The sequence below is a fragment of the Macadamia integrifolia genome, chromosome 11 (assembly GCF_013358625.1).
Source record: "Macadamia integrifolia cultivar HAES 741 chromosome 11, SCU_Mint_v3, whole genome shotgun sequence".
Classification (NCBI taxonomy): Eukaryota; Viridiplantae; Streptophyta; class Magnoliopsida; order Proteales; family Proteaceae; genus Macadamia; species Macadamia integrifolia.
Window position 1 is genome coordinate 25,082,984 of NC_056567.1, and position 26,633 is coordinate 25,109,616.

Sequence of the window (26,633 nt, forward strand, 5' to 3'; positions counted from 1 at the left end):
TTCATGTGAGATTGGAGAAGAAAAAAAAATGAGAAAACAAAGACCATGAAAGGAAAAGGACAGGTGAAGATGGAATAGAATGGGGAAACAAGGGAATATATAGATTTTGAAAACCTGAGGTTGTCTTCATTACAGTTTCCCAAAGCTGGAACTACAAACCACAAGCAAACCAGTTGTGAACGAGATAGAAAGAACCGAATTGAAACTGATATAGCCTGACTGAATCCAAAACGATTCTGTTTTAATTAATTCCCTTTCGGTCTGGTTTTGTTTTCACCTTGTTAAAATGTAAACTGCACTAAAACTGAACCGAATAATCTAAACCAGTCCCATTGACACACTTGGTTCAAATTGTGATTTCTACTACCCGGAGCAATGGTTCTAGATATCCCAATTCAGGCTTGTCAATCCAGGACCGAACTCAGATTTCGGCCATGGAGATTCTGAGAGTTCTGGCTCAGAATCTCCTCAAGTCCTCAAGCCCATACCTCAAGGCCCACGCATCCAAATCCTTAGGAAATAAACAATTACTAACATTTGTAGGATTAAGAAGTTTAGTTCCCCGGGACCAGAAAGAAGTTCAATCTTTGTTTCCTTTCAAGCTTGAATTTCTGATCACACCTCAAATTTCTTAAAACATAACAATCAAATCCAGGGAGATTTCAGCGAACCTGCCAAGTCAACAGCTATGGCAATTGACTTTCATCAATTCATGGTAGACTCCGATGGTTATTAGAGATTTACTCCCGCTCACATTCTAGAACGAGGCTCGTTCTTTAACCAATTCAAGGAATTTAGAATGTGAATGCATACCAAACATCATTTTTGTCATCAAAGAATGCTTTCTTGACCCAGAATGCATACCAAACATAGCCTAAAATGAGAGCATTACAATTGGCCGAAGCATCAGCTTTTCTGATTCAAGGCTCATGCATAGAATTCAAAAGCCAGAGAAGCGTTCGATGATTTATTAGGACCACAAAGGCGTATAATAATACAGCATTACAGTATGGGTTCCAAGTCATATGGATTTTGCATTCATCAACTATGGCAAACATGGTTTACCACCCTTGCAGTGCCTCTTCTGGCTAGCTGACTGAACACCCAGACAACTTCACAGGGTTGTTGCGGCGCAGAGTTTTCTCTTTTTACATAAAAAGGTGGTGGCAGAGAGTTAATTCAGTAACGAAAAAACGATACCACCAAAACCAATCAAGTCATCAAACCAGATCTGGCCACTCAAAATCCCTCTACCACCTGCAAATACCACTTACTGATCATCACATTATCATTGACAACTTTTGTGAGTACATCTATTATAGATTCTTAATGCAGTGAAAACCCATGCAATGTTAATAAATAGCTGAGGATATGAGAGAGACTTTAACAATATCAGGACACTTTCAGGTCCTACTGAGAAAAATATACAGCAGCAATACCTGAGAACAGATTACATACCAGAAACCAATATTTCCTTTCCTCCACACAAAGCAACACCAACTGATGCCCCACCCTGAATAAAACTCAATCAGCACCACACCACTAACCCAATCTGTCTATAAATTCTTGTCAGTCAAGCGGCCAACCAAAGCTGCAAACTCTGAAAGACAGCACCAAACTGCTACCCTGTTTCTTCTTTCAATATTAAACCCACATACAAAACAGCTCTTATTTAGCAAAACTACCTACTCACCTACTATATATGTTGGATTCTCAGCAGATCTATAGACAGTGGGTCAACTGGCACTCACCGACAAAAGTTATATTTACAGTTCAACATAAAGAACAAATCCACCGGTAAACCCAGAACACCTCCAGACCCGATTTTGAGTCAGAAGCTGAGATGAGTTAAAGCCAGCTCTCGCTTGTGTTGCCCAATGAGAAAATTAGTTCCTCTACTGAACCAGTCCCACTATGTCGGACCTCAATGAAATATGTAATGCTATGTACTATGAAAACTACTCATTCCCTGATCTTCATCACTGTATTCAGATTGGAACTTCCTCAACCCACCGAGCTGTGGTCAGCCGAACATCCTCCAGGTTATTTCAGAAGGAAATACTTCCCCCACATAACTTGCGACAGCCTTTATGCCGATCATATGTCCAGTCACAAGAGAATGTCTCTTTCTCCTTAATTCAAACCATGCTGGACCTTGAAGCCTGGAAGTTGTGCCAAATCCATACTCCAACAATGTAAAAAAGAGCGTTTTACTGCAAAATGAGTTGAGACAAAGCTCAGACACCCGAATCAAGTGGCAATCTTGAACAAAGCTGCACAAGATGAAGTCAAATTGATGAGAGAGTCATAGAAGAACCCCTTTTACAACTTTAAAGTTTCAGTGTATATAAGTCAACCAAATTAGGCTAAAGACTTAAATAACCAAAAAAAAAAAAAAAAAGGAATTAAATAACACTGTTCAATAAAACCAGCACCGCTCAAATTTCCAGAAATTTAAACAGCAAGTCAATAGCAGCAGAACTTCAGGGGATTGGTAGCTGACCTACAGCCATATCACGATCCACAATTTCACTTTACTTTGCAATAAAATTCTTTTGATTTGGATAGTAAACAAAGTTTGGGTTTCTGAGCTGTCGCCCCTTCACAAGAATCTTTTTCTAATCATTTCTCTCTTCAAAAAATGAATAAAAATGTATGCAAGGGGCCATAAGGTACACCAACTGATCAGAGACACTTTCCCCCATAAATTTTGCACTGGAAAATATTTTTAACAAATATGACAAGAGTTTTAGGTAGGTTACACACTCATGATTACAAAACTTCCCTTTCTTCTTTTCAAAAGTGATTTCACTTCCCTTCACTTGCGACCAAATGGAGCCAACAATTTGAAGGATCAGAATGGCTGGTAAAAATCAATCCGTTAGGCAGTTTAGACAGGACTCAATAAAGAGAACTCAAGTCATAACTATCAAATAATCAGAAAGTACAGCAGCTGCAGACACCAATTACACCAACATATAAAATTTTTCAAATCCGACTACCAGCACAAAAAGGAATACATCCTCTTTGAGCTGGACCATCCTCCTTTAGGGCATACAGGATTTAAAAATGTGTGTGCAGGGTCAATTTTTCCCCTCCTGGGTAAAATGATTCTGACACTCATCAGTACAAAATTGCCACAGGCACATGATGCTACTGCATGGTCCACTAGGATTGATTAGGTGTTAATTTTGTCAATTAGTATTTATTATTTTATTTTATTCCTGTTAGTGGAGTTTGTTTCAAAATTTCTACCATTGTTTCAGAATTTGGTTAGGAAATTTTATTCTTTTTTGTTCTGTTATATATGTAACTGAGCACATCGAAATATGGGGAGATTGATGATTGAACGAAATTTGAGTTAGGCTTACCTTTCACTGCTCCGGAGCTGCATTTGTTCTCTTCTTCTTCCTTCCCTGCAATCCGAAACCTCCCCTCTCAGGTACTCTTATCTCTTCCTTATTCCCTTTTCTTGTTTCAGTTCTTCTACCGTACTCTTTTTGGCAATACCTGCAGCCAACTAACTATGGATCGATCTCCATTGTCCCTATTCCTTTCACTCTGAAATTTGTATGGTGAACATGCTCCTAGGGGCGACATAACCCCTCAGTTTGAATCTGACAGATCCTCCCAGTTGTGAGAATCAAACTCTTCTCCTTGACTGGTTCTGTTCTCACCACCTTACCAGATTTCAGCAAGTTTACTTGATTAATTAGTTGATTACTGAGTCTATTGTAGCATGCACTCAAGAGGTTTGTGCGTTAGGGATCTCCTAAATTTTCAGATCGAGGAACTTGCATGAGAGAGTTCTTTACATCGGTATGGATGTTGGTTTACTGTAGGACCTGTTTAACAAGGAAGAAGATCAATTCTTCTATTTACAGCTAAAGGTCAAACCTCTTTAGTAATTGTTTAAAATTCCTCTTATTTTGATTTCTTTTATGCTTACCCCCTACTAAGATTTATTTCAGAAAAACACTTTATTTACAGAAGTTATTTCCTTTATACCTATTTTTTCAAATTCATTTTATCCTTCTTAAACTTGGTACCTTTACGTCCTTGATTCTGTTTCTTATATAAAAGAGGTCCTGAACTGTTCTGAATATTTACGGAAGCCAGTACTCATCCAAATTGTGTTATTCACACCTGTGGGCCAATGGCAACCCAAATTTAAGGGTATTGGACCTGAGATTGCATCAGCCCACAACCAACACTATCCGCTGAAAACTTTGAGGTCCACAATCACCACAAGCAGCAAGGAACACAAAATTTTCAAAGGTGAGAGTGGCACTTTCTTTTTATAGAATTGCAAACTACTATTTTAAGGACTTTCTAAGCAATATTCTAACACATCTTTATGGTCGCGAACCTCGAACGGCACCCAAAAAGGAGAACTGAATAAGGTCACATCTCACCAGAAATAGTGCATATTTCAATGCAGGTATGCCAGATTGGCTATTACTAGGATGATTTGATACTGAAATGCATTCATTTCAACCCATTGGAAAAACATGATCTGGATTAGGGCATTATTAAAAAGCCATTCAGTTATTCAGAAATGAAGTATTTTGGAGTAGTTTATCAACAGGACATCAAATGTACTCCAAAAAACTAAAATGAATAACTAAATATAATAATAATTTCAGTGCTCTAGGTCCAACATGTAAGAGCCGCACTGAACCATTTGTAATAATCTAAACCCTCTACTGAAAATAAAAATAAACATGCAACAGAGACTTACCAAATTAAGAATAAAACTATGAACCTGAACCTGACTTCTGAACCCATACTTGCTTCTGAAATAAATTAAGTAAAACTCTGAATTACTTAACAAAAAGTATAATTAATAGAATGATGACGAGTACAGATTTTTCATAAATATAAAATCATCGCTGCATAAGCGCACCTCATGGGAACCATAGCCAGAAACACCTTTTTTGGAGGGCTTTCCCTCAGTTAGATGCATAGAGCCATCAACATCTTTTCCCGCATGTCCAGGTCCACGGCGACCAGCATGTCTGTGGGATCCTGAAGAAAGTGCAGAGCTGAGTTGCAAATTGAAAAACAGACACCACATAAGATAATGTGCATTTCAGAAATATAATCAGCTTAGGTTTGGATAGCAAAAGCTAACCATTCTCTACAGAAGAAAAGTTGTTTCGTCCACTTCCAAGGTTTTTAACTTCAGATCTGCCTGCATAAGTTATATCAACTTTAACTTCTCCGTGACTTGCTGCGATATCATAGGCAGATGAATTACCCCCACGTCCTAGTCGGGAACTTAGAAGAGATACATCTTGATTACGATGTTTCCCAGCAGAGAATGCTGATTTATTACTAGATTCTGACTCCTCTACATCATCCCCAATTTTACGAACTCCCGCATTTTGAGTAATAGTCATGCCATCCAAAGAATCTGATAGTAACTGTGTACGCAGAGAAAGGGATGATGACAGGGATTCATCACTTGCATGTGATCCATCTGAACGACGAAGTGGCGCCCAAATTCCACGATCAGGTCTATCCTTATTTCTGGTACGCTTTTCTTGCTTCTCATTGGCAGAACCAAACCCAAGCAGATCATTCCCATCAAGTGCCTTCTTTGTATCGCAATCAGAACTACACTGGGTCAGTGAAATACTAGAAATGTGATCCTTCAAAACCGAACGCATGTTCATGGGCTGAGGTGGCCGTTTGTCCTTTTCTAAATTCAAGACCGGGATTTGCTGGTCAGACTGGCATGTTGCTGATAATTGACTCTGGCGTGGTTCCTTGTTTGAAAGAATGCTTTTGATCATCCTTCCACTAGCCTCAGCCTCAGATTCTGTTTGAAAATCATTGACTTTGGTGAGTTTCTCATTTGAGATGTTACAATTTGTGGATGTGATAACCCCCACCCCCTCACCCGATGCCTATACAAGGCACCAAAACATGAGCAATTACCAAGAGAGGTGCACCCAGATAGTGCCTAACAGAGCAGTGATTCATGAAAGGAGTCATGAAATTGAACACAAAATAAAGCCCAAATCTGAAAAGGAATGAACCTACAGAGGGTAAAAGGAAAAGGATAAAGAGAACTTACCTGAGAAATTTCCCGTTCTTTCCCCTTCAGGAGGATAACCTTCTTCTTTCCAATATCAGCACCCACTCCTGATCCAGCTCCATCATTCACAAGACCTGTAGTTACAGTATATAAAAACGTACACAGAAAATAATCAACCACTGTAGGAGCAAAAAAAGAATGTATCAACCTACACTTATTAACCACTTCTCCAGAGTCAATATATTTTATTCCAGCTCCAATAAATGCACGCAAGTGTGCATGAAATATACCACAAAACAGTCCTTTAAGAACCACAGATATCTACTGTTCCAGTAATACACATTTCAAGTGTACATAGGCCTGGCAAACATGCATAGTTACATTGACCAGAAATTAGAGTCATTTTTCAAATGCCATAACCTTTCCTCTATCAACTCTCTAGAGAAATTACCCACCCAACCACCCAACTTCCCCCGCTAATGGACGTTTCAATTTGTTGGTCAAAATTTAGGTGATTTCAATTGAAACGGCTCAACTTCCTCCAGTACTTTGACTCAAAATCAACTGAACCCATGTAGTAATTACAGATAATTCGGTCAAAACCATAATATTGCAGTTGGGTGATGAACTAAATCAAAACGTGATACCACATGAATAGAAAGGAAAAACATGTACGTAGTTTTATCACATAAAATACCATTCAAAAAAATTGAACATACTAAAAACCTTCACCAAGTTAAGACCAGTGACATTTTTAAATCAAACAGTCCAGTGAAACAAGAATATAAAAACTCATTTCAATGATAGATGATTCTCTTTTGCCCCCCCAAAAAAAAAACGATTTCTACTAAATCTTGCACATTGTTGTTTCAGTAAATATAGCAATTTAAACCATGAAGACTACCAATGGAGGTGGATATGATTAAACATAAGGCCAGGTTCCAATTGTATGTCAGAGCAGACGTGAGCTTAATTCAGTGTATTCTTTCTTGCTTTCATTTCTCCGCAGGAAAGCAAATCAGCTAGCCAGTTTCTTAGATTCTTTCCGTAACCAGGATAAAGAGATGATGTTGTGCCCCAATTATTTCTAGCACACCTTGGTCTATTATAGAAGGACGAATAAAAATGAACATATTTCAAAGTATTGGTTGATAAATTTTTTAAATCTTTTACCTATTGAAAGAAAATTCAAAAAGGAAGGTCCAACAATCAAAAAATTTTGTAGCAGGAATTGTGTTCCTTCTATCCAAGCTTTTTCTGCATAAAAGAAGATATGGTAACTACTAACTATCCTGTTTTATTGAATCTTGCTTGTTGAGATTAAAGGTTTTTCATCTTACAACAAACAATAGAGAGTTAATATGGCACGTATTAGAGAAGTGTTTCAAGTATATATGTGGACATAGTTAAAGATATGTATAATGGCATAGTGACCTGGTGTAAGAACTTCTTTTTTTTTGGGGTGGGGGGGGGGGAGAAAAAAAACCCTGCCCGCTTGCATACCAGACACAGGTTGATGTAGATAAGTCACTTAATATGCTTATTTTATTGCAAATAAGCCTTGGGTTGGGTTATGTATGTGTTGGACATTTGATCCCATTGGTTTTCTTTGTAATGGGCCACTTTAATGGGCCTAAAATATGGGTAGAAAGTAAAAAAACGGGATTTAATTCATTAGTTAGTTAGAGTCTCGTTTTGAGTCTATATCCTTTGTTATTTCAGTTTTTAGTCAGTTTAGGTTTCCCTATTAGTGAATGGTTAGTTAGTTACTTACTCCATGTTGGAGTTTTCGTCTAGTTCGATTTGGCATCCAACTCCTATTATGTAAGGTCTAATCCTACTTGGAGTCTAGCTCCTAGTTATGGTATGACTGCTAATCTGCCCTCTATATATAGAGGAGTTTATGTATTCTCAATTCTCAGAACTGAATAAAAAAAATTGCAACCAATTACTTAGAATATCCGGAATGTCTGTGGGTGAGAAGCTCGGGCCGAGATAGCCACTCCTCCCCCCACTTTCCCTTTGTTATGTCTCTTTAATTTCTGCAATCGATTGTCTATTTTTGTTCACTGTTACTGCCCTAATCGATCCAATTTAAGTCAGACCTGGACTGCTAAGATCGACCACCTAGAAGTTCATGTTCTTAAGGCCAATCGACCTCCCTTGCTGCCCAAGTCTGAGATCTGATCTGAAGATTGATGTAGATAAGTCACTTTGGCTTATTTTATTGCAAATAAGCTTTGGGTTGTGTTATGTATGTGTTGGGCCTTTGATCCCACGAGTTTTCTTTGAAATGGGCCACTTTAATGGGCCTAAAATATGGACAGAAGGTAGGAAAACGGGATTTTATTCATTAGTTTAATTAGTTGCTATTTAATTCAATAAAGGCCCATTAGGCCATTAGTTGGTTGTAAAGTCCTACATAGACTATTAGTTAGCTAGTACTCCATGTTGGAGTCATAAAGTCAAGTCCTAGTCCTATTTTGAATTCCTAATTGTAGTAGGAGTGTCGAGTCCTATTGGGAAACTAACTCCTAGTTGTAGTAGGAGTGTCTAGTCCTATTGGGAAACTAGCTCCTAATAGTAGTTTGATTGTTATTCTGCCCTCTATAAATAGAGGAGCCCATGTACTCATAATTTCATATTTGAATAAAGAATAATTGCAGTCAATTGCTTAGAACAACCGGGATAGCTGTGGGTGAGAAGCCTGGGCTGAAACAGCCGCTCCACCACTTTTCCATTTGTTTCTTCTTGTTTAAAGCTTTCTATTTTATCCTAAAGTTACTGCTGTTCAAGTATACGACTATTGTGAGTATTCAGAAGTTCAGATCTGTCCAAGTTACAAACCAGAATTGATTCTCTCTCCTGAAGCTTACAATTATTTCTCCTAGGTCAGAAAATCAAGAAAGCTTGTAACTTCACAACCAACCGTCAGAATCCTCTCAACTTTGGGGGATTTTGTACCCTCCCTAGGGACTATCTATGCCCAAGAGTGCAGCTCAATCGGACTCCTACAAACCTGACCGCACCTCTCTCTCTCCAGCTCTATAGCAGGTCTTTCTCTCTCCTATCGGGTTGGGCTTTGGGCTGGTTTTGCTCCTGCATTGGTATTGTATCCTTGGGGGTTTATTTGATGGTCTTATTTCTTTATTTCTTACTCCTATTTGTATTGATTGGGGTTATAAACTGCTGGAGTAGTTTCTTGTAATCTACTCCTGCATTAAAGATCCTTTGGGAAATGATTCTACTTTCTAAGAGGACCAATCGATCCTCTATTGCAGACCATTTGAAGCTGATAAGCTGTTGATCCTGCAGATTTCTTCTTATTCTCTCTCCTTGGTCAGAAATCAAGAAGATCCATATCTCACCAACCAGCCGTCAAAACTTTATCATCTTTGGGGGTTTTTGTACTCTAAGTGGGACCTTCCATCGATCTGGTTTGCAGCTCCATCTGAGCTGCCTGTCTCCAGCTGCAGGTCACTCTCTTTGCACATGTCACTTTCTCTCTCCTTGGTTTGACTTCTTTTTTATTTGATATCAAGTTAGCTGGTGAGTGTTATTTGTCTTGTTTGGGGTATATTGTACTGGGAGTAGTTCTCTTGAATCTACTTCTACATTACAGGCGGGTGTCAAAAGACCACTGCAGCCCCCAGCCCAGATGCCTCCATAGATGAGCTAGCTAGAGACATCAAGATCAGATCCCTTAGTGTATGCTTTTTATTGATAATTGATGATTAATTATTGTTTTGGTGGATGAAACAAAAGTGTGGACGAATGCATAGTTGGAACTACGGAAATCAAGCATGTAATCAAAAGGTTTTAAGATAATTACAACAAAAAAAGAGTATATAGTGTGCATCTTTAGTAACAATATGACTAAAAGTGAGATGGTGAAGACTGATCAATAGAGAGATACCATAAAGTGAAATTTTAGGTACGTAGCTTCAATCATAAATAAAGATGGAAAAATAGAGGATGATGTTACACAAAGAATTACAATAGGGCAAATGGAGTGGAAGGGTGTGTCAGAGTGTTGTGTAATCAAAATATTCCTTTTAAAACACTAAGGGAAATTTTAAAGGACAGTTATATGACCAGCAATGATTGGAGCTGAATCTTGGGCAATGAAGAAACAACATACAAACAAACTTAGTGCAGCTGAAATGAGGAAGTTGAGATAGATGTGTGGTAAAAACTAGAAAAGATAAGTAAGGAATAAACAAATTAGAGCTAATTTGGGAGTAGCTCCGATACATAATTAGTTGCAAGGAAGTCGTTTCAGGTAAAATAGACATGTGCAATAGAGGCCTTTGAATGCTCCGGTATAGAGGGTGATTTGATTCAGATTGAATGATCTAAAAGAGCCAGCCGTAGACCTAAAATGACTCTAGGAGAAGTGGCAAGGAAAGATATGCATAGCTTAGGACTACTAACGAGTATGGCTTTGAAAAGAACCAATAGGAGAAAAAGGATCCATGCAGCCAACCTATTCAGTTGGGATAAGGCTGAGTTAAGTTGAGTCGTATCCTACAACAAACACTCATTTCTTTTCTACTTTGGCCTGCAACACTTCCACCTTCCCTTTGACCCATTAATGTGTGAAACTTCAATCATATCACTTCTCACTAATGTAACGTTAGCTTGAGCATCACGGTTGAGTTACCCTCATCTTTTTGCCTAAGGGTGCTACCCCTAACTCCCATGTATTCCTTCATTTTTTATTCTATCCTCCAAACTATCCAAGAAGAAGTTCCTAGTTCCCCACAAGAAGATAGAATCTTGTGTAAGTGATCATTGTAACAAGGAATCATCAGCAAAGTGAAAAGTCATTCAAACAGTAAAAATATGATGGAAAATAATTGGGATGATTGAATGGAAAAACTTTAATAAAACAGCATCAAAAGTGAAATGAATCTATTAGAAGGACAATAAAAGACAGCAAAAGCATTCCATGCAAACCACCCCACGATCATATTATGGAATTACAAAACGGATCATCCCCAACTCTACATAATGTGAAAACCAATAAATGATGTGAATTCTTTTCACTGAATAACTCAAGATTCAGTTTCCCAGCCATACCACTTTCATCTTCCAATACTTCAGTTCCAGTTGCAGTAGCTGCAGAAGCAGCAGATTTCTCAGCAAGCTGTTGATCTTCTTGCCTCGGTACTAATATATACTTGGACTTGTCCTTCCCACTACTGCTCTTTGCACTGTCCCTTAAAACATACTTTAAAGAAGACAGGATAGATGAGCAAAAAACAACCTTACCACATCATCTTACTTGTAACTAAATCATGCAAGTGTAAATGGGTAAAACACAAGATAACAAAATCAATAAAACCAGAGAGAAGACCAGATAACAACTTAATCCCGTATAGGATCTAAATCCCTAATATTTGGGCTCATGGAATTGGCCCATTACAATAGAGAGAACTTAAAAATACAAAGCTCATGGCCCACATAACCTTTTGGGCATTCAATATTAAAGCCAACTTGACCCAAGAAAAAGAACCAACCCCAAAACACTAGGCCCATCTTCTCCTCTTCCGAAATTAGGCATCATTTGGCCATTGATCCAACAAGGGTAGTGTGGGTATTTAGTATATTATTGGGGGCATTTTTATAATCTGAATTTTAAAATTATATGGGATTGGGAGTTTTATCTGTCAATACCTATGAAGTCTAGTTTCAGTCTTAGTGTTAGCATAGGAGACTACATAGAGCTGGGGGTACTATTTATCGAGTCCAATTGAGTTTTCTAATATCTTTTTCAGTATCAGATAGTAACAGTGAGTCCCAAGTCTAAGTCAATATTGGTTAAGCTAACAGTTATATGTGTAAGAACCCTGCCACCCCCAGTCAAAACACAGTTGAAATTAATTAAAAGAAACAGTGAATTACAACTGAGTCCCACCCTGCTCCTTCTATCTTTTTATTCTAGCACCAGGGGAATCCCTTGTTATCTGGTTCAAGTTCAGCTTGCTTGAATTGATTATATCTTCTTCTTTCTGGATTTCTTCTCAAAATTTATACCTATGGTTCTGTTGCTGATCTCTCTTAAATTCTGAGATTATTTTCCAGTTTGCAAACCCCATATTTGAATACCATACTCTGTTTTATGGTTTCTCTATTGCAGATCCATCATGTTACCTACACTCTCAAAGTCTCCATAAATCAAGTTATCAAGGCGTCACCAGGGTGGCGCCTTGGCGTCCAGGCATTTTTCTTGGGGCTTAGGGGACTATCACCTTATTGCATTGCATGTCACCTTCTGTTTTGACACTTATTTATGCCAAATACCATATTACATTTACTTAAGATATTATTCATAAATAAGCAAATACCCCCTATTTGAATCCACTAAAAATAGTTTAAAAATCAAATTCAAAAATGATAAAAGTCAATCCCCTTGTCCAAGAACTAAAACTGGATTTTCGATCGTAGGGACAATTTTCAACTTTCAAATGCTGGGGTTTTTCTCAATTCTGAAAATTTCATAAATCTTATCATGGTAAAACATTGCTAAAAACCAAAGCCCGTAAGATAATCTTTTGTTTTGATATCCATAAAATTATTTTCATTGAGGCGATTTTAACAGCATTCGCGCACTTTAAAATAAGTTTGACCGAAACATAACTTTGTCATTACATAATTCAGATTTAAGAAATCTCAGACTTGTTGAAAAACTGTTTTTGTGCTATACCTAATACAAAAAGTCTCAAGTAAAAAAAACATTTTTCTAAATGTTGATTTTTTATGACTTGATGTGACTTAATGTAGAGTTTTTATGACTTGGTGTGGCTTAATGTTAATATCTGATGACTTGATGTGGCTTCAGTTTATTCACTTTATTGATATGTTTTTCTGATGAATATGTTGTACTGGTATTAATATAATTTTTCATACGCCATTTGTGCCAAATTAAATCGTTACATAAAAAAAAACAACATTATAATGCTTTATTTGCCTAGGTGACGCCTTATGTCCGCATTGTCTCCAAAGCGCTTAGGAAGACCCTCAAACGCCTTGGTCACCTTTCCACCTTGATAACTATGCAATAATTTTTATTTTTTATTTTTTATTTATTTTTGTTCAGACTGAGCTTGTAGACCTAGGTGACACTGTTGGTGAAATCCCCGTTTAGTTCTCTTAATATTTTGAGAGTTTCAGCTCTTATTTCAATTCCTCTGATTAACCGTCAGGAGACAGCTATTTTTCTTGTTTCTGAACTTTCAAAACTAGTTACCATCAACTACAGTATCTGGGTACATTGTAGTGACTTGTCAGAAAACTGGGTTTTTCCAAGGAAGTGCATTAACTTCTTATTTTTCTGTCAAATCATTAAAATTTCATTAATCTAATCTTGGTCTAACATGTGGTTCAAGTTCATAAGAACTTCTAGAATCCTTACTAGGATCTGCAATTGGTTTCGAACTTCTAAATTCACATTTCAGTTGCAAACCTAAAACTAATATTCCAAAAAAAAAAAGAAGAGGATGAATATATAAATTAAATACAAGGCAAAAAAGGGGGGAGGGATATACAAAGCCAAAGGCAGGGGATACAGCCCTCAAGGGCGGAGGGGAGGGGGAGCCAGAATTGACAGCAGAAGCCTAGTAAAACAACAGTAAGTCTGTTCTTTGGGGAGTCAATAACTGGACGAAGGGGGAGGGAACCAAGTTTGGAGAAAACGTCGAAGTGGATGGCCTTCCAAATCGAATCAAAAGATCTGGAGTTGGAGGTCCATCTACGGAGGCTACGCTCCATTCAAATGTGGTAGATAGCAGCCCCAAAAGCAAGTTTCCCGACAGTGTCACAAATAGAAGAATCAGAAAAAATCATATCAATCCATAACCATTCTCTCGACAGGGGGAGGGGGTTCTCCGGGCAGGCTAGCATTTGGAAAGGACGAGTTTCCAGATGCGGGAGGAGAAAGGACAATCGAAGAATAGGTGGTTGTTGTCTTCCTGGCCATTCCAACAAAGACAACAAGCGGGGGGAGCTGGGATATGAGGAAGGCTTGGATAGGGAGGCAGTTGAAGAGAACGGGAGGCAGTTGAAGAGAACTCTCCAAATAGTGAAGTTGTGGCATGGGATGTGGCACTGAACCAGACAATTTTGTGCCAGGGAAAGGGGGAAAGGGGAGCGGATAAGGTTCCAGGCCAAGGCAGAGGAGAAGGTACCCAAGGAGGAAGGGGTCCATACGGTTTGGTCAGCTCTAGAGGATGGGGAGGGCAGTGAGGGAAGAGACTACCAAATATTATCAAGAGAGGGGGAGTTGGAAGGGGGAGACCAAGAGCCAAGGGATATGATTGAGGAGACCATAGAAGAACTAGGAATACCAGAGGAGTACACAAGGCCATCGCCCATGATCAAGGAGAGGACGCCTGCTAGGTGCCACTTATCAAGCCAAAATGAGGTTGCGACCCCATTACCAATGGGAGAGCGGACGGCAGATAAGGCAAGGGGCTTAGCAAGAAGAATCTTACGCAAAACCCAAGAGAAATTAGGGTTACAGGTGGTGGTCCAAAGAGAGTTTGTATAGAGGAGGGAAGAGCTGACCCAGATGCTACATTTTTTGGAAACCAGTTTCTAGACCAGCTTTAGGATGGCCGCGGTGTTGGCATCTTTGATTTTTCTTATGCCACGACCGCCTTCAGACTTAAGTAGGCAAATGGAGGACCAACGGATGGGGTGGAGGAATTTAGGGGAATCAAAACCTTTCCACAAAAATCCGCAGAAGAGGGATGCAATTGATTTGATAATGGATTTGGACAGCTGGAAAACTCCCGACCAGTATATGTAGGAGGATTGAAGAACTGATCTGATGAGAACCAGGTGAACCGCAAAGGAGATCAGCTTCCCTTTCCAAATGGCATCAGCTTCTTTCTTGTCACCCTTTTTTGAAAACCCCAGTCATGTACATTCTTTTCTCAAATGGCGTATTAAGGTTTTGTTATTCATTAAAAAAAAAAATCCTATTATTGCTTTTATTCTTTTTCCCCCTGCTTATTTGAGCTAAGAAAATCATGATGGTTGCAATAAATTAGTTCTACCGAGGAAAAAAAAAATATGGCCAAATTCAGGCCATCCAATGAACGTTTTGAGCTCAAAATTGAACTACATCAGACCAGGCATAGCTCAGCCCCAACTCAAATTCATCAATTGCCAACATAGCTCAGCCCAAATCGAACCCTGGTCAGAAGGAAAAATGCAATCCACCATTAATGCTTAAGCTCAATTACAAAATTAAATTACTAAACGAAACAAAATCAACCCCCCCCACACCATTATGTAAGTTCTTTTCTCTCTTCTCTACTTCTCTTCTTCTTCGTCTGCTCTTTCTTCTTCTGTCCTCTCTCTCTCTGCTGCTCTGATTCTTCTCCTTCTTCTTCTTCTTCTTCTTTTCTTTTCTGTTGCCTAGCAGAACCCTAGGATAGGGAGGAGGTTTCGACTGAGAGGAAAAAAAAAAAAATTCAATGAGCAGCGGATTGGGTAGTTCTTGAGAAAAACGAAAGGATGTGGTAGGGTTTTAGTGGGAGATCGAAGGGAGGAGAATGGGTTCTTGTTCGAGGACACTTTTTTTTTTTTTAATTGAAACCCTAGTGACAGGGATTCGACATGGGTTTTGGGAAAGAAAACGAAAGTGGCAGAGAACTAATAGAAGAATGGGTAGGAAAAAGGGGAACAAGGAGAGAACGAAGGAAGGATCCTTCGGCTCTGATACCACTTGATCGAGGGCCTGTAGAGAAAAGGAAGAAATCGCCGCGAGAACTCAGAGTTGCATGGAAGAAGAGAAGAATCAGACAAAGGGGGGAAGGAGGTCACATGACCTAGTCTTGCACCATCCCTGGCACCAAAACATTCAATTTAATTCATTCTAAAAAATCAGTTAATAACTTGGGTTACATGCCTTTATATAATAAACTGAAATGAAAACTTGCCTAATTAAAATCTAAAACCGAAATAGAAACTACTAAATACTTCCTCAAGTCTAACTAATAAAATTAGAAACGAAATAAATTCAATTAGTAACTCCCTAATTGACTACCAACTACCCAAAATAAAAGATTACATATCTTCCTAATGAGGCAAAATATGTCCCCTTCCTCAGCACGGCTGAAGCGTGTATGCAAACCTGAACAGGACTGACCCACTACCTCGGCCCTCCATTAGGCCGTGCTGCCTCCTCGGCTTCCATCAGGCCGTACTGCTTCCTCAGCCTCCATCAGGCTGTGCAATCACCTCGCCCTCCATCAGGCCGTGCTGCCTCCTCGGCCTCCATCACGCCGTGCTGCCACCTCGGCCCTCCATCAGGCCGTGCTGTCACCTCGGCCCTCCATCAAGCCGTGCTGCTACCTCGGCCCCCAATCAGCCGTGCTGCCACCTCGGCCCGACGTCAACAACAAGGTTTCCAGAGACGTGTTTTCGTCCACCCCTACATTCAAGGAACGTAATCCCTATTCAGAAGGACAGGACTCTATCCACAACACGTCATCATAGACGTCTATCCCTCACACGGTTGGCCTTTCCAAGATAAGAGGGGAATATTCCCCTAAGACCTGGAATACTCCCAGAATCACAGAGCCATTCCCCTTGAGGACTCCACGCCTAAACAGGACTCTTCACAATCGTCTCCCACTCTCCCTCCATCAGCAGCCTATAAATACCAAGGTAAGCCTCCATCATAAGGGGATCGATCACTCACTTCTCTTACTGGAAAAGCTCTTTCGAGCATCTTCTGTGGAAAGATCTGACTTAGGCATCGGAGAGTCCCCCGTCGGGTCAACCCAGCTCTCCCCTATCATCTCTTCTGTGCAGGTCGGCCAAAGCACCAGGAACTGCAGGGAAGATCGTCCAATCAATTTTTGCCGCATCATATTGGCGTCGTCTGTGGGAATTGTTACAAAAAGTCACTTTGGACCAATGCAATTAAGGAGTGAGAAGGTCGTTTCTTCAACGACAACGCGAGCAAGATCCACTCACGAAGTACCACTTGGACGTCCCCATTCACCACCAATGGCAGAGCAAGAAAACGTCCCAGCAGAGACCCCTCCACGAGGACCCCAGCAAACAAGGCCTGATGCGCAAGTTGCCCAGGGAGAGGGGGATCAGCGTGAGCAAACCCTCAACTATCTCGCCATGTCCGGTCATCCCGGGCAACTAACCCGAACATGGAAGAGCAGATGCAGAGCTTGTAGTTGCAGGTATTAGCTACAAACACACTGGTGCGGGATTTCATACGCCAGTTCGGCCCAACACTTCCAGTGCCACTGACTAGTTCAGCTCAGCCGCCTAGGCCTGTTCAGGGCAGACATCTCAGCGACGAATCTCTTGACAACAGTGTCACCCCTCAATCAACAGTAAGAAGGGGGTCGGCCAGAACTTCACGCATTGTTCATTCGGTACCACCCTGCTCTCTTACTGAGGGGCGTAAGCAAGGTCCCGTCCCTACCCAGATCGGGAGAGCCCGTCATTCCGCGCATCACCGGAGCCCAAAGACACATGATACTCATAGATCCCCACCCCGGGTAGGAAGACGCCAACTGTCGCCTCAAAGACTCAGTAGAGGCGCACGTCCGCACAGAGAAGAATACGAAAACTACCAGAAGCCAGCTCGGCAAGATCGACCCCACTCGGGTCAGGGCTCGCCCATCAGGCCGACCAGAGGCGCACCACGGCAAGGTCAGGATCGGCCTGGTGGTCACCAAGGCCGAGGAAGAAGCCCCAAAAGAGGCGAAGGGGCACGTCGATCCCCGAATCGCCGAGCCGAAGAGAGAAGAAACGACCTGGAGAGCCACATCCAGCAACTCACTGAGCCAATAGAAGGAATGCAGAGGCAAGGGCACCCGGCCGACATAACTGTAACTCCGGCCCATAATGCACTATCCGACAAACTGATAGACGCCGAGCTGCCCTCAACTTTCGTGATACCTGTCTTCAATGGATATGACGGCACCACAAATCCCTATGATCATCTGTTGTACTATAGTTCGGCCATGGCGGTTCATGGTAAGTCAGACGCCGTTCTCTGCCGAGCTTTCGCAGCCTCATTAAAAGTAGTTGTGTTGGTGTGGATGTCGAACTTACAGCCACGGTCCATCCGCAACTATGAAGAGCTGACGAGAGCGTTCCTCACGTTTCCAAGCAAGTATGAAGCAGAAGCAAACTACACAAAACGTGATGAACATGAGGTAGGGAGCGAGGGAGACTATAAGGGAGTTCCTTGCCCTATTCACTAAGGCGACAGTGGAGGTAAAAAACCTACCGGAAGGAGTGGCGTATAGCACATTGTGCAACGGGGTAATACACCCTGATCTGGTTCAGTCTCTGGCCCTCGACTTACCAGAAACGATGCCCAAACTGTTGAGACGGTGCAATCAATATGCCAACATGGAGAAAATCCTGACCGCCAGAGGGATAGGTGATCAGTCGAAGAAGGAGAAAAAAAAGACTCTGAGGCCTAGGGACGATTCCCGTGAGCCGAAAAGAATAGAAGAGACCGGCCGTTTGACATTGATAAACCCAAGCAATATGAACTTGATCGTTCCCGAACAAACCTGCTCTTAGAGATCCAAGATCAGAAGTATTTTCACTGGCCCATGCCAATGACAGCTAAACCAAAGGAGAGGAACCTCAACCGGTATTGCCGATACCACCGAGACCATGGACATGACACTAAAGACTGCAAGTCCCTGAAAAGGGAAATTGATGAGCTCATCAAGGCTGGATACCTCAACAAGTATTTGAAGCAGAAATATGGTGGGAACTGGCCCGAGCCAAGAAGAGATGATGCCAGGCCGAGCCGAGATAGGGCTGAGCTGTCCAAGGAACAGGCCACGGACCAAGCTGACGCTTATGATAACCAGCCCATGGGTCCAGCTATTCTAACAATCATGGGCGGACCCATGAAGGAATCAATCAGAAAAGCTAAAGCCCACACGCGGTTCGTATGCATCACGGAACAGCCTGTCAAAGCCCTCATAACGGATCCACTCATTACGTTCTCTGACAGAGATCTGAAAGAGTTGAACTGGCCTCACAACGACACTGTCGTAGTTCAATTAGTGGCGGCAAACCACCCCTTCCACAGGGTCCTAGTGGACACAGGAGCCTCCGTTGACCTCATGTCCTACGAAGCCTTCACAACACGAGGGCTTGGCACCGAGACCCTAAAGCCAGCTCCAGGACCCTTGTACGGATTTTCAGGCACACCAACAGAGCTGGAAGGAGTTGTAGACTTGCCCATAACCATCGGACAGGGAGCTCAGACAGCCACTACCATGGTTTCTTTTATGGTTGCCAAGATCGCCTCACCCTACAACGCAATCCTTGGCCGACCTGGTCTCAATGGCCTTAGGGCGATTGTGTCCACTAAGCACATGAAAGTCAAATTCCCCACCAGCAATGGATTTGGTGAATGCAAGTCCAGCCAGAAGGAATCCCGGGAATGCTATGCAAATTTTATAAAATCTGTCAAGAAACCATGCTCGGGCCTAGCATGTACGGTAGAAATTGTTCATTGCCGAGATGAAAGCCTCCTAACCCGGGCCGAGCCAGTAGAACAACTGCTTACTGTCCCAATCACTAAGGCCAGTAGACACTTTTATCAGTAGACAGTTTTATCAGTAGATTGCATTGAAATCCCATCGATTGGGTGTTAGTCTTATAGATTTAATATTGTCAGCACCTTAGCTTCTATATCTCAGTTATTCAATTTTATTCACAGAGCAGATTAGATTCTATTTCGAAACAATGTATTTGTCCTAAGTGCATACCACACATCAATATACTATGAAGCTTCTCCCAAATATCTGGCTCTTATAAGAAAACAAAAGACCTTAACAACTAAGGCATAAAGACAGGCTACAGCTCGACAGCATCTAAGACCGAGCTACAGCTCGACATCATCTAAGACCGAGGTATAAGGTCGGCACTATCAAGACCAGACCCTAGTTTGGCAACTTAAACCCTTACGCATTAAGACACGTAAGCCCGAGCTCTGGCTCGGCACATCAAGCCCTTACGCATTAAGGCACGCAAGTCCGAGCTCCGGCTCGACACATCAAGCCCTTATTAAGGCATTCAAGCCCGATCCCCAGCTCGGCACCTCAAGCCCTTACGCACTAAGGCACACAAGCCCGAGCTCCGGCTCGGCACATTAAGCCCTTATTATGGCATTCAAGCCCGAACCTCGGCTCGACACCTCAAGCCCTTATGCACTAAGGCATGCAAGCCCGAGCCCCCGGCACGGCACATCAAGCCCTTACGCATTAAGGCATGCAAGCCCGAGCCCCAGCTCGGCACATCAAGCCCTTACGCATTAAGGCATTCAAGCCCGAGCCCCGGCACGGCATATCAAGCCCTTACGCATTAAGGCATGCAAGCCCAAGCCCCAGCTCGGCACATCAAGCCCTTACGCATCAAAGCACGCAAGCCAGAGCACGGCTCAACACCTCAAGCCCTTATGCATTAAGGCATGAAAGCCCAAGCACGCCTCGGCAACTTCAAGACCTTAACACAAGGCACCTCAAAAGCCCGAGCCCAAGCTCGGCACTACCAAGACCAAACCCAGGTTTGGCACCTCAAAAGACCAAGCCCAAGCTCAGCACCCTCAGACCGAGCCCATGCTCGGCATTCTCTAAGATCAAGCCCCAGCTCGGCACCCCTATGGCTAGGCCCAGGCTTGGCACCTCAAGAGCTCATAAACTAGACATGGAAGATCAATTCCGAGCTCAGCTAGAGAACGGGGCTACACTCAGACAGCTGTACTGGTCCTTATTGTTCCAACAAGTTACTTATTTTGAGTCGCGCTGGAAGTACAAGAAAATAAAGAAAGAAGCACAAGAATGCTGAGAGATGAAGACATTAAAACAAATTTTCTATTCATCAAAAAAGGGGAAAAAGCCCTCAAAGTACATCACTCCCGAAGGAGACATCTACATATATGCAAGGCTAATCTCGGGGGGCTAATCCATAGGCCTAGCTCTTCACTTGGCCATCCTTCGAGTCGGGTCACCTCTTCACCAGCGTCGATCGAGCCATCAAGCTGCACCGAAGTAATAGGGGCAGGAACACGCTACTCATAGTCCTTCAAATTGTAGCCTGGCACCTTACTCAGGATGAACAGGATGGCATCATCTGAGCCGACCTAAAATGAAGAAATGTTAACGTCAACCAACCACTTCTGACAGGCCTAGGGGTTCAGCCACCTCGTTGGCCTCCAGCTCAGCTCGATGTCGCCTTTCCAGTCGCTAACCCTAGCTGCAAGCTCCTCCTTATTGCAAGCGCCCTGAGTCTCGGACAACTCATCCTAGAGAGCATCATTCTCCTTCATCAAGTTGTTGTTGGCATTGAGCTGCTTAGCAACTGCCTGTTCCAGCTCTCCAATTATCAACCGGACATCATTGGCACGGACCTCCTCAGATCAGGCCATTTTCTTCTCAAACCTCCAGTTGGCCTGTGATCTTGTGCGGCTCCCTATGAAGGAGCTTTGCCTCCGCCATTGAATAAGCAACAGCCACGTCCTCGAACTGTTAAGCAGCCTCGGCTAAGAAAGTGGAGCAGCGCGTTTCGCATCGAATTAAATGCTCTAACACTTCGATTCAAACTGCTAGAGCGGGGGGTTGATGATGAGGCAAAATATGTCCCCTTCCTCAGCACGGCTGAAGCATGTATGCAAACCTGAACAGGACTGACCCACTACCTCGGCCCTCCATCAAGCCGTGCTGCCACCTCAGCCCTCCATCAGTCCGTGCTACCTCCTTGGCCTCCATCAGGCCGTGCAATCACCTCAGCCTCCATCACGCCATTCTGCCACCTCGGCCTCCATCAGGCCGTACTATCATCTCGGCCTCCGTCAGGTCGTGCTGCCTCGTCGGCCTCCATCAGGCCGTGCTGCCACCTCGGCCTCCATCAGGCCATGCTGCCACCTCGGCCCTCCATCAGCCGTGCTGCCACCTCGGCCCGACGTCAACAAGGTTTTCAGAGACGTGCTTTCGTCCACCCCTACATTCAAGGAACGTAATCCTTATTCAGGACAGGACTCTATCCACTACACGTCATCATAGACGTCTATCGCTCACACGGTTGGCCTTTCCGAGATAAGAGGGGAATATTCCCTAGACATTTATCCCTCACACAGTTGGCCTTTCCGAGATAAGAGGGGAATATTCTGGAATATCTAAGACCCGGAATATTCCCAGAATCACAGAGCCACTCCCCTTGAGGACTCCACGCCTAAACAGGACTCTTCACAATCATCTCCCACTCTCCCTCCATCAGCAGCCTATAAATACCAAGGTAAGCCTCCATCATAAGGGGATCAATCACTCACTTCTCTTACTGGAAAAGCTCTCTTGAGCATCTGTTGTGGAAAGATCTGACTTAGGCATCGAAGAGTCCCCCGTCGGGTCAGCCCGGCTCTCCCCTGTCATCTCTTCTGTGCAGGTCCGCCAAAGCACCAGGAACTGCAGGGAAGATCATCCGGTCAATTTTTGCCGCATCACTTCCCAAATAAAATAACTCATTATTTCCTAAATAAAGTAAATCTCAAAATATCCTATCGGATCCGATTCGTCTCGGTTGAGATTGCCCGAAGAGTCAACCTAGTTCAGCCTCAATTCTGCATCATTCTCATTCTTTTTCCCCCCTACTTATTTGAGCTAAGAAAATCATGATGGTTGCAATAAATTAGTTCTACTGAGGAAAAAACAGATATCCCCTCAATTCAGGCCATCCAATGAACGTTTTGGGCTCAAATTTGAACTACATCAGACCAGGCATAGCTCAGCCCTCACTGAAATTCATCAATTGCCAACCCAGCCCAGCCAAATTGAACCCTGGTCAGAAGGCAAAATGCAATCCACCATTAATGCTAAAGCTCAATTACAACATGAAATCACTAAACGAAACAAAATCAACCCCCCCCCAACACACCAATTGTGGAATCAAATGATACATATTAATCCCCTTGAAAAAGTAATCTTGTTTCAGGCTGAGCTGATAATGCTGAAATTGAAACTCCAAGAAAACCACAGAACATTCCAACAGGAATTTGGCTGAAGATGAATTTGAGACAAGAATCGACACAATTCACACAAAAATGTCATTCTAAAGGATGAAAATCAATGACAACTGGTATTTCAACCATATATAATCCAGTTACATAGGAGAAACATGAATACCCCTATGGATTTGGAAAAGCAAGAATATGCAATACCACTGAAGCTGAGATTCTTCTCTTCCCAGAACCTCTTTTGGTTGAAGAGGAACTAGAACTTCCAGGTGAGGCTCCTCCTGATCTTCTGCTAAGCTTATTAGATGAAGACCTCTGCCACAAATAATGAAATAGAATTCAGTGAATGCTAAAATTGGGAAGAAATGAGGAACTGCAATAAATAAATTTAGAAAGAAAAAATTCCTCAGTACGTAACTTTCCACTAGTCAACTGTGGTTTTCGACTTGCTTGTTCAACCCCATCCCTTTCTTTATTTAAGATTTAAGATAAATTGTTCATTCAGTTTGGCTACCAAAATTAATGGATGAGGGTCACTATATGAAGCTCATCAAGACATCAACTAGTTTTTATACAGCTCTTCAACTAATTTTCTTCCAGCGAAAGGCTGCAGAGACTAAGGAGTATGAGAGACCTAGCATGTTCTTTGAACCATCTGATTCTAGAGGGTGCAGCAACTACCTTCTGTAGCAGTTGGTCAGTTACAGTATCACAAGGAATGTGACTCATGTGGTGAGCACCTAGTATTTTACTTAATAGTATTGTCATTTATTCTATTTTAGTGCTCATTTGTAACCATATCCCTTTAACTTATTGTATATCAAAATTTTAGTCATTTAATTTAAAAATAAAATTCTAAACGTTGAAGCTAAAACTTTGGAGCACCATGTAAGGTTCAAATTGACTAACATAAAGCATTAGAATTTGTAATTTTTTTTTTTATAATCCTGACTAGACCATGCTACACCTCCTACATGTCAAGCAATTACTTGACATACATCTTTTCAGGTATATCTCCCCCCCCCCGGGACCTCGCACATGCAGGAGCCTTGTGCACCAGGTACGGCAATATATTTCAAGATATATGCATTTCAAAATGAATAAAGACATATAAAGGGACACATCTTCCAGATTGACTGTTTTACATTTCCTTGATGCTTCATTCATTTTTACTTGCTTCCATCTCCCATCATATTCCAGTTTTGCATTTGTCATTCCATCATGTTCTGCAGTGGCCTACAAACTTGTGGCTAAAGATATAAAGCAATATACAGTGAAGTGCCCACAACACAGGTTACTAATTACTGAAACAAAATAAACATAAATCTTTAGATTCCGCATTTTGCTCAAGTTTTTGTTGCCGCATATAAGATAAAGGCAATCAAAATTTTAAACAGAAAGATATATACCTGAGATCCATTCTTAGCCGCTCTTTTCTGACGAACATAATCCATCAGAGGAGTAACAATGGAAGACTCTTTTGGAGCACCTGGAGATAGTAAACTAATATTTAAAATGAACACTAAAGACTCTATATCTATTTGCACTATTCTACACTGGTTAACTACTTCCCCTGATAATATTTTTGGTTCACCTTTAATACGAAGAATTATTTTATTTTCAGAAAGCAAATGGAAAAGGATGAGCCTCGGAATAATAATAATAAGGTTGCTCCATTGTGACCTAGTGGTTGTTTGAGTCGGGGAACAGCCTCTCGGTGTGGGGTTAAGGCTGTGTACATTATGACCCTCCCCAGACCCCGCAATGGCAGGAGCCTTGAGCACTAGGTACTCCCTTTTAAAGCAAATGGAAGTATCAATGCAGAGAGAGAGAGAGAGAGAGTCTTTAGACAGAACAATTTTGTTGGTTTACTGCTGGAAATTTAGGCATATGCATATTGTGTAAATATTGCAACTAACCAGCTCGCTCTGCTTCTCTTCTTTCCAGTTGTATCTCTGCACTGGGAAGATTCTCAACAGGCTTTGAAATAAGCTCAAGGAACTCCAGATACTCAGGATCTAAAAATTCATGAAAGAACTATTCATGATTAAAACAAAATAAAAATTATATATATATATATATATATATTACAAGCAAGCACACCAAGCCCATATAAATTTGGATTTCCATTTAATGGGTAGATTAATGACTGAATGTAATAAAAAAAAAAAAAAACCTTTGGGCAGAGTTCCTTCACGACCATCTTTTTTAGACCAAAGCTTTGGAACACGTTGTGAAGGTGCATATTCTACTATGACTTTAAACTGAGTGCCTGAAAAAAAAAATTAATAAATAAATATGATTTTAAGTTGTGGCATAGTAACAGAATTACCATAAATAAGAGCTCATCACCCCTGAGGCAACAAGGTCCTTGGGAACTCTATGTTTACTTGAACTCAACCTAAACATATCCGACTTCTATTTTCCACCAAGAAAACAAAAAGAGGGTATAACTTTACGGTCACTAACAGTTGGAATAAAGGGGCTGGGAAAATTTCAAGCTCAGAGAAAACCACGAAGTACGAAACACCCAGTTGTTAAAGAATTTACCCTTCTCATTAACAAAGACATGTCCATTAAAGAACTCGGCGAACTCAAATACATCTTCTGGCTGCTTGAAATCAATATAAGCTCGTGAATATCGTGGATGCTTCTGGCTGCAGAATCAGTTTATGCGACAACTTAGTAAGTCTGCCAAACAAAAGCCCAAAAAAAATTTCCAACCCCATGTTCATCTTTCGCACACACGAAGAGGAATGTGAGTGCCTGTAGTTTTTCTTTGGTCCTAAATTTAAACTATTAATGATAACTTTATTGCAATCATTTTGAAAATAACATTTTCATGTCCCCCAAAAAAAAAAAAAAAAGTTGAAGCATTTTCAATCTAATTGGGCAATTAAACTGTTGAATGTAGAGTTTCTGATCAGTTCTCCTACATAACCCCTCACCTCTATGTCAACAAACGCTTCATTGAAAGAATAACAGTGAACCAATCAAAAAATAAACCCAAAAACTACAAAACAGAAAAGGCAGTAAAACCTAACCTGTTCTTCCCGGGACGAAAATAAAACCACTTGTAACGACCAGCGAAGTGAGTATCGATTTGCTCCATGAGCGCCGACTGGGACAGCGCCGGGGGCAAGTGCCGAAGCACCACTTTCGTTCGATCAGACGGATCCTTCATGTGTGAAATTTCCCCTCAGGCCTCAACCCTTGAACCACGATTGAAACAATAAACTGAAAATTTTTAAAAATTAGATGCTTCAATTCCTAATCAAACTCTGATAACCACCCCCCTGAAATTACATCTTCGTAAGGGTTTTCGTAACCGACTGCAATAATCTTGCCCTAAATTTGGGTTTGATGCATGGAGATGAGCAGTCGGTTCCAGTGAGAATGGAAATCAAACGAGAAAACAACAGAGAAATGGAGAGAATTGTGAAAAGAATAAAATAAATATTCGAAGATGAGGGAGGATTTTGTGTTAGTTACTATTTTAGGGAAGAAGCAGAAAGTGCACACTACGCATACTGCGTTTTCTGGAGAGAAACGGTGACGTGCTTTGCT

General features: G+C 41.6%; 1 protein-coding gene across 1 annotated transcript; it reads right to left on the reverse strand.

Moving 5' to 3' along the window:
• Positions 1–1,382: 1,382 nt before the first annotated feature.
• LOC122093513 (regulator of nonsense transcripts UPF3-like) lies at positions 1,383–26,633 on the reverse strand. Its single transcript, XM_042663859.1, is given in 13 exon segments — positions 1,383–2,273; positions 4,742–4,796; positions 4,907–5,028; positions 5,135–5,815; positions 5,818–5,894; positions 6,072–6,177; positions 11,126–11,276; positions 23,271–23,381; positions 24,476–24,555; positions 24,986–25,084; positions 25,243–25,338; positions 25,617–25,723; positions 26,111–26,633. Coding segments are annotated over 12 exon segments (1,809 nt in total). The 5' UTR covers positions 26,251–26,633; the 3' UTR covers positions 1,383–2,273; positions 4,742–4,757.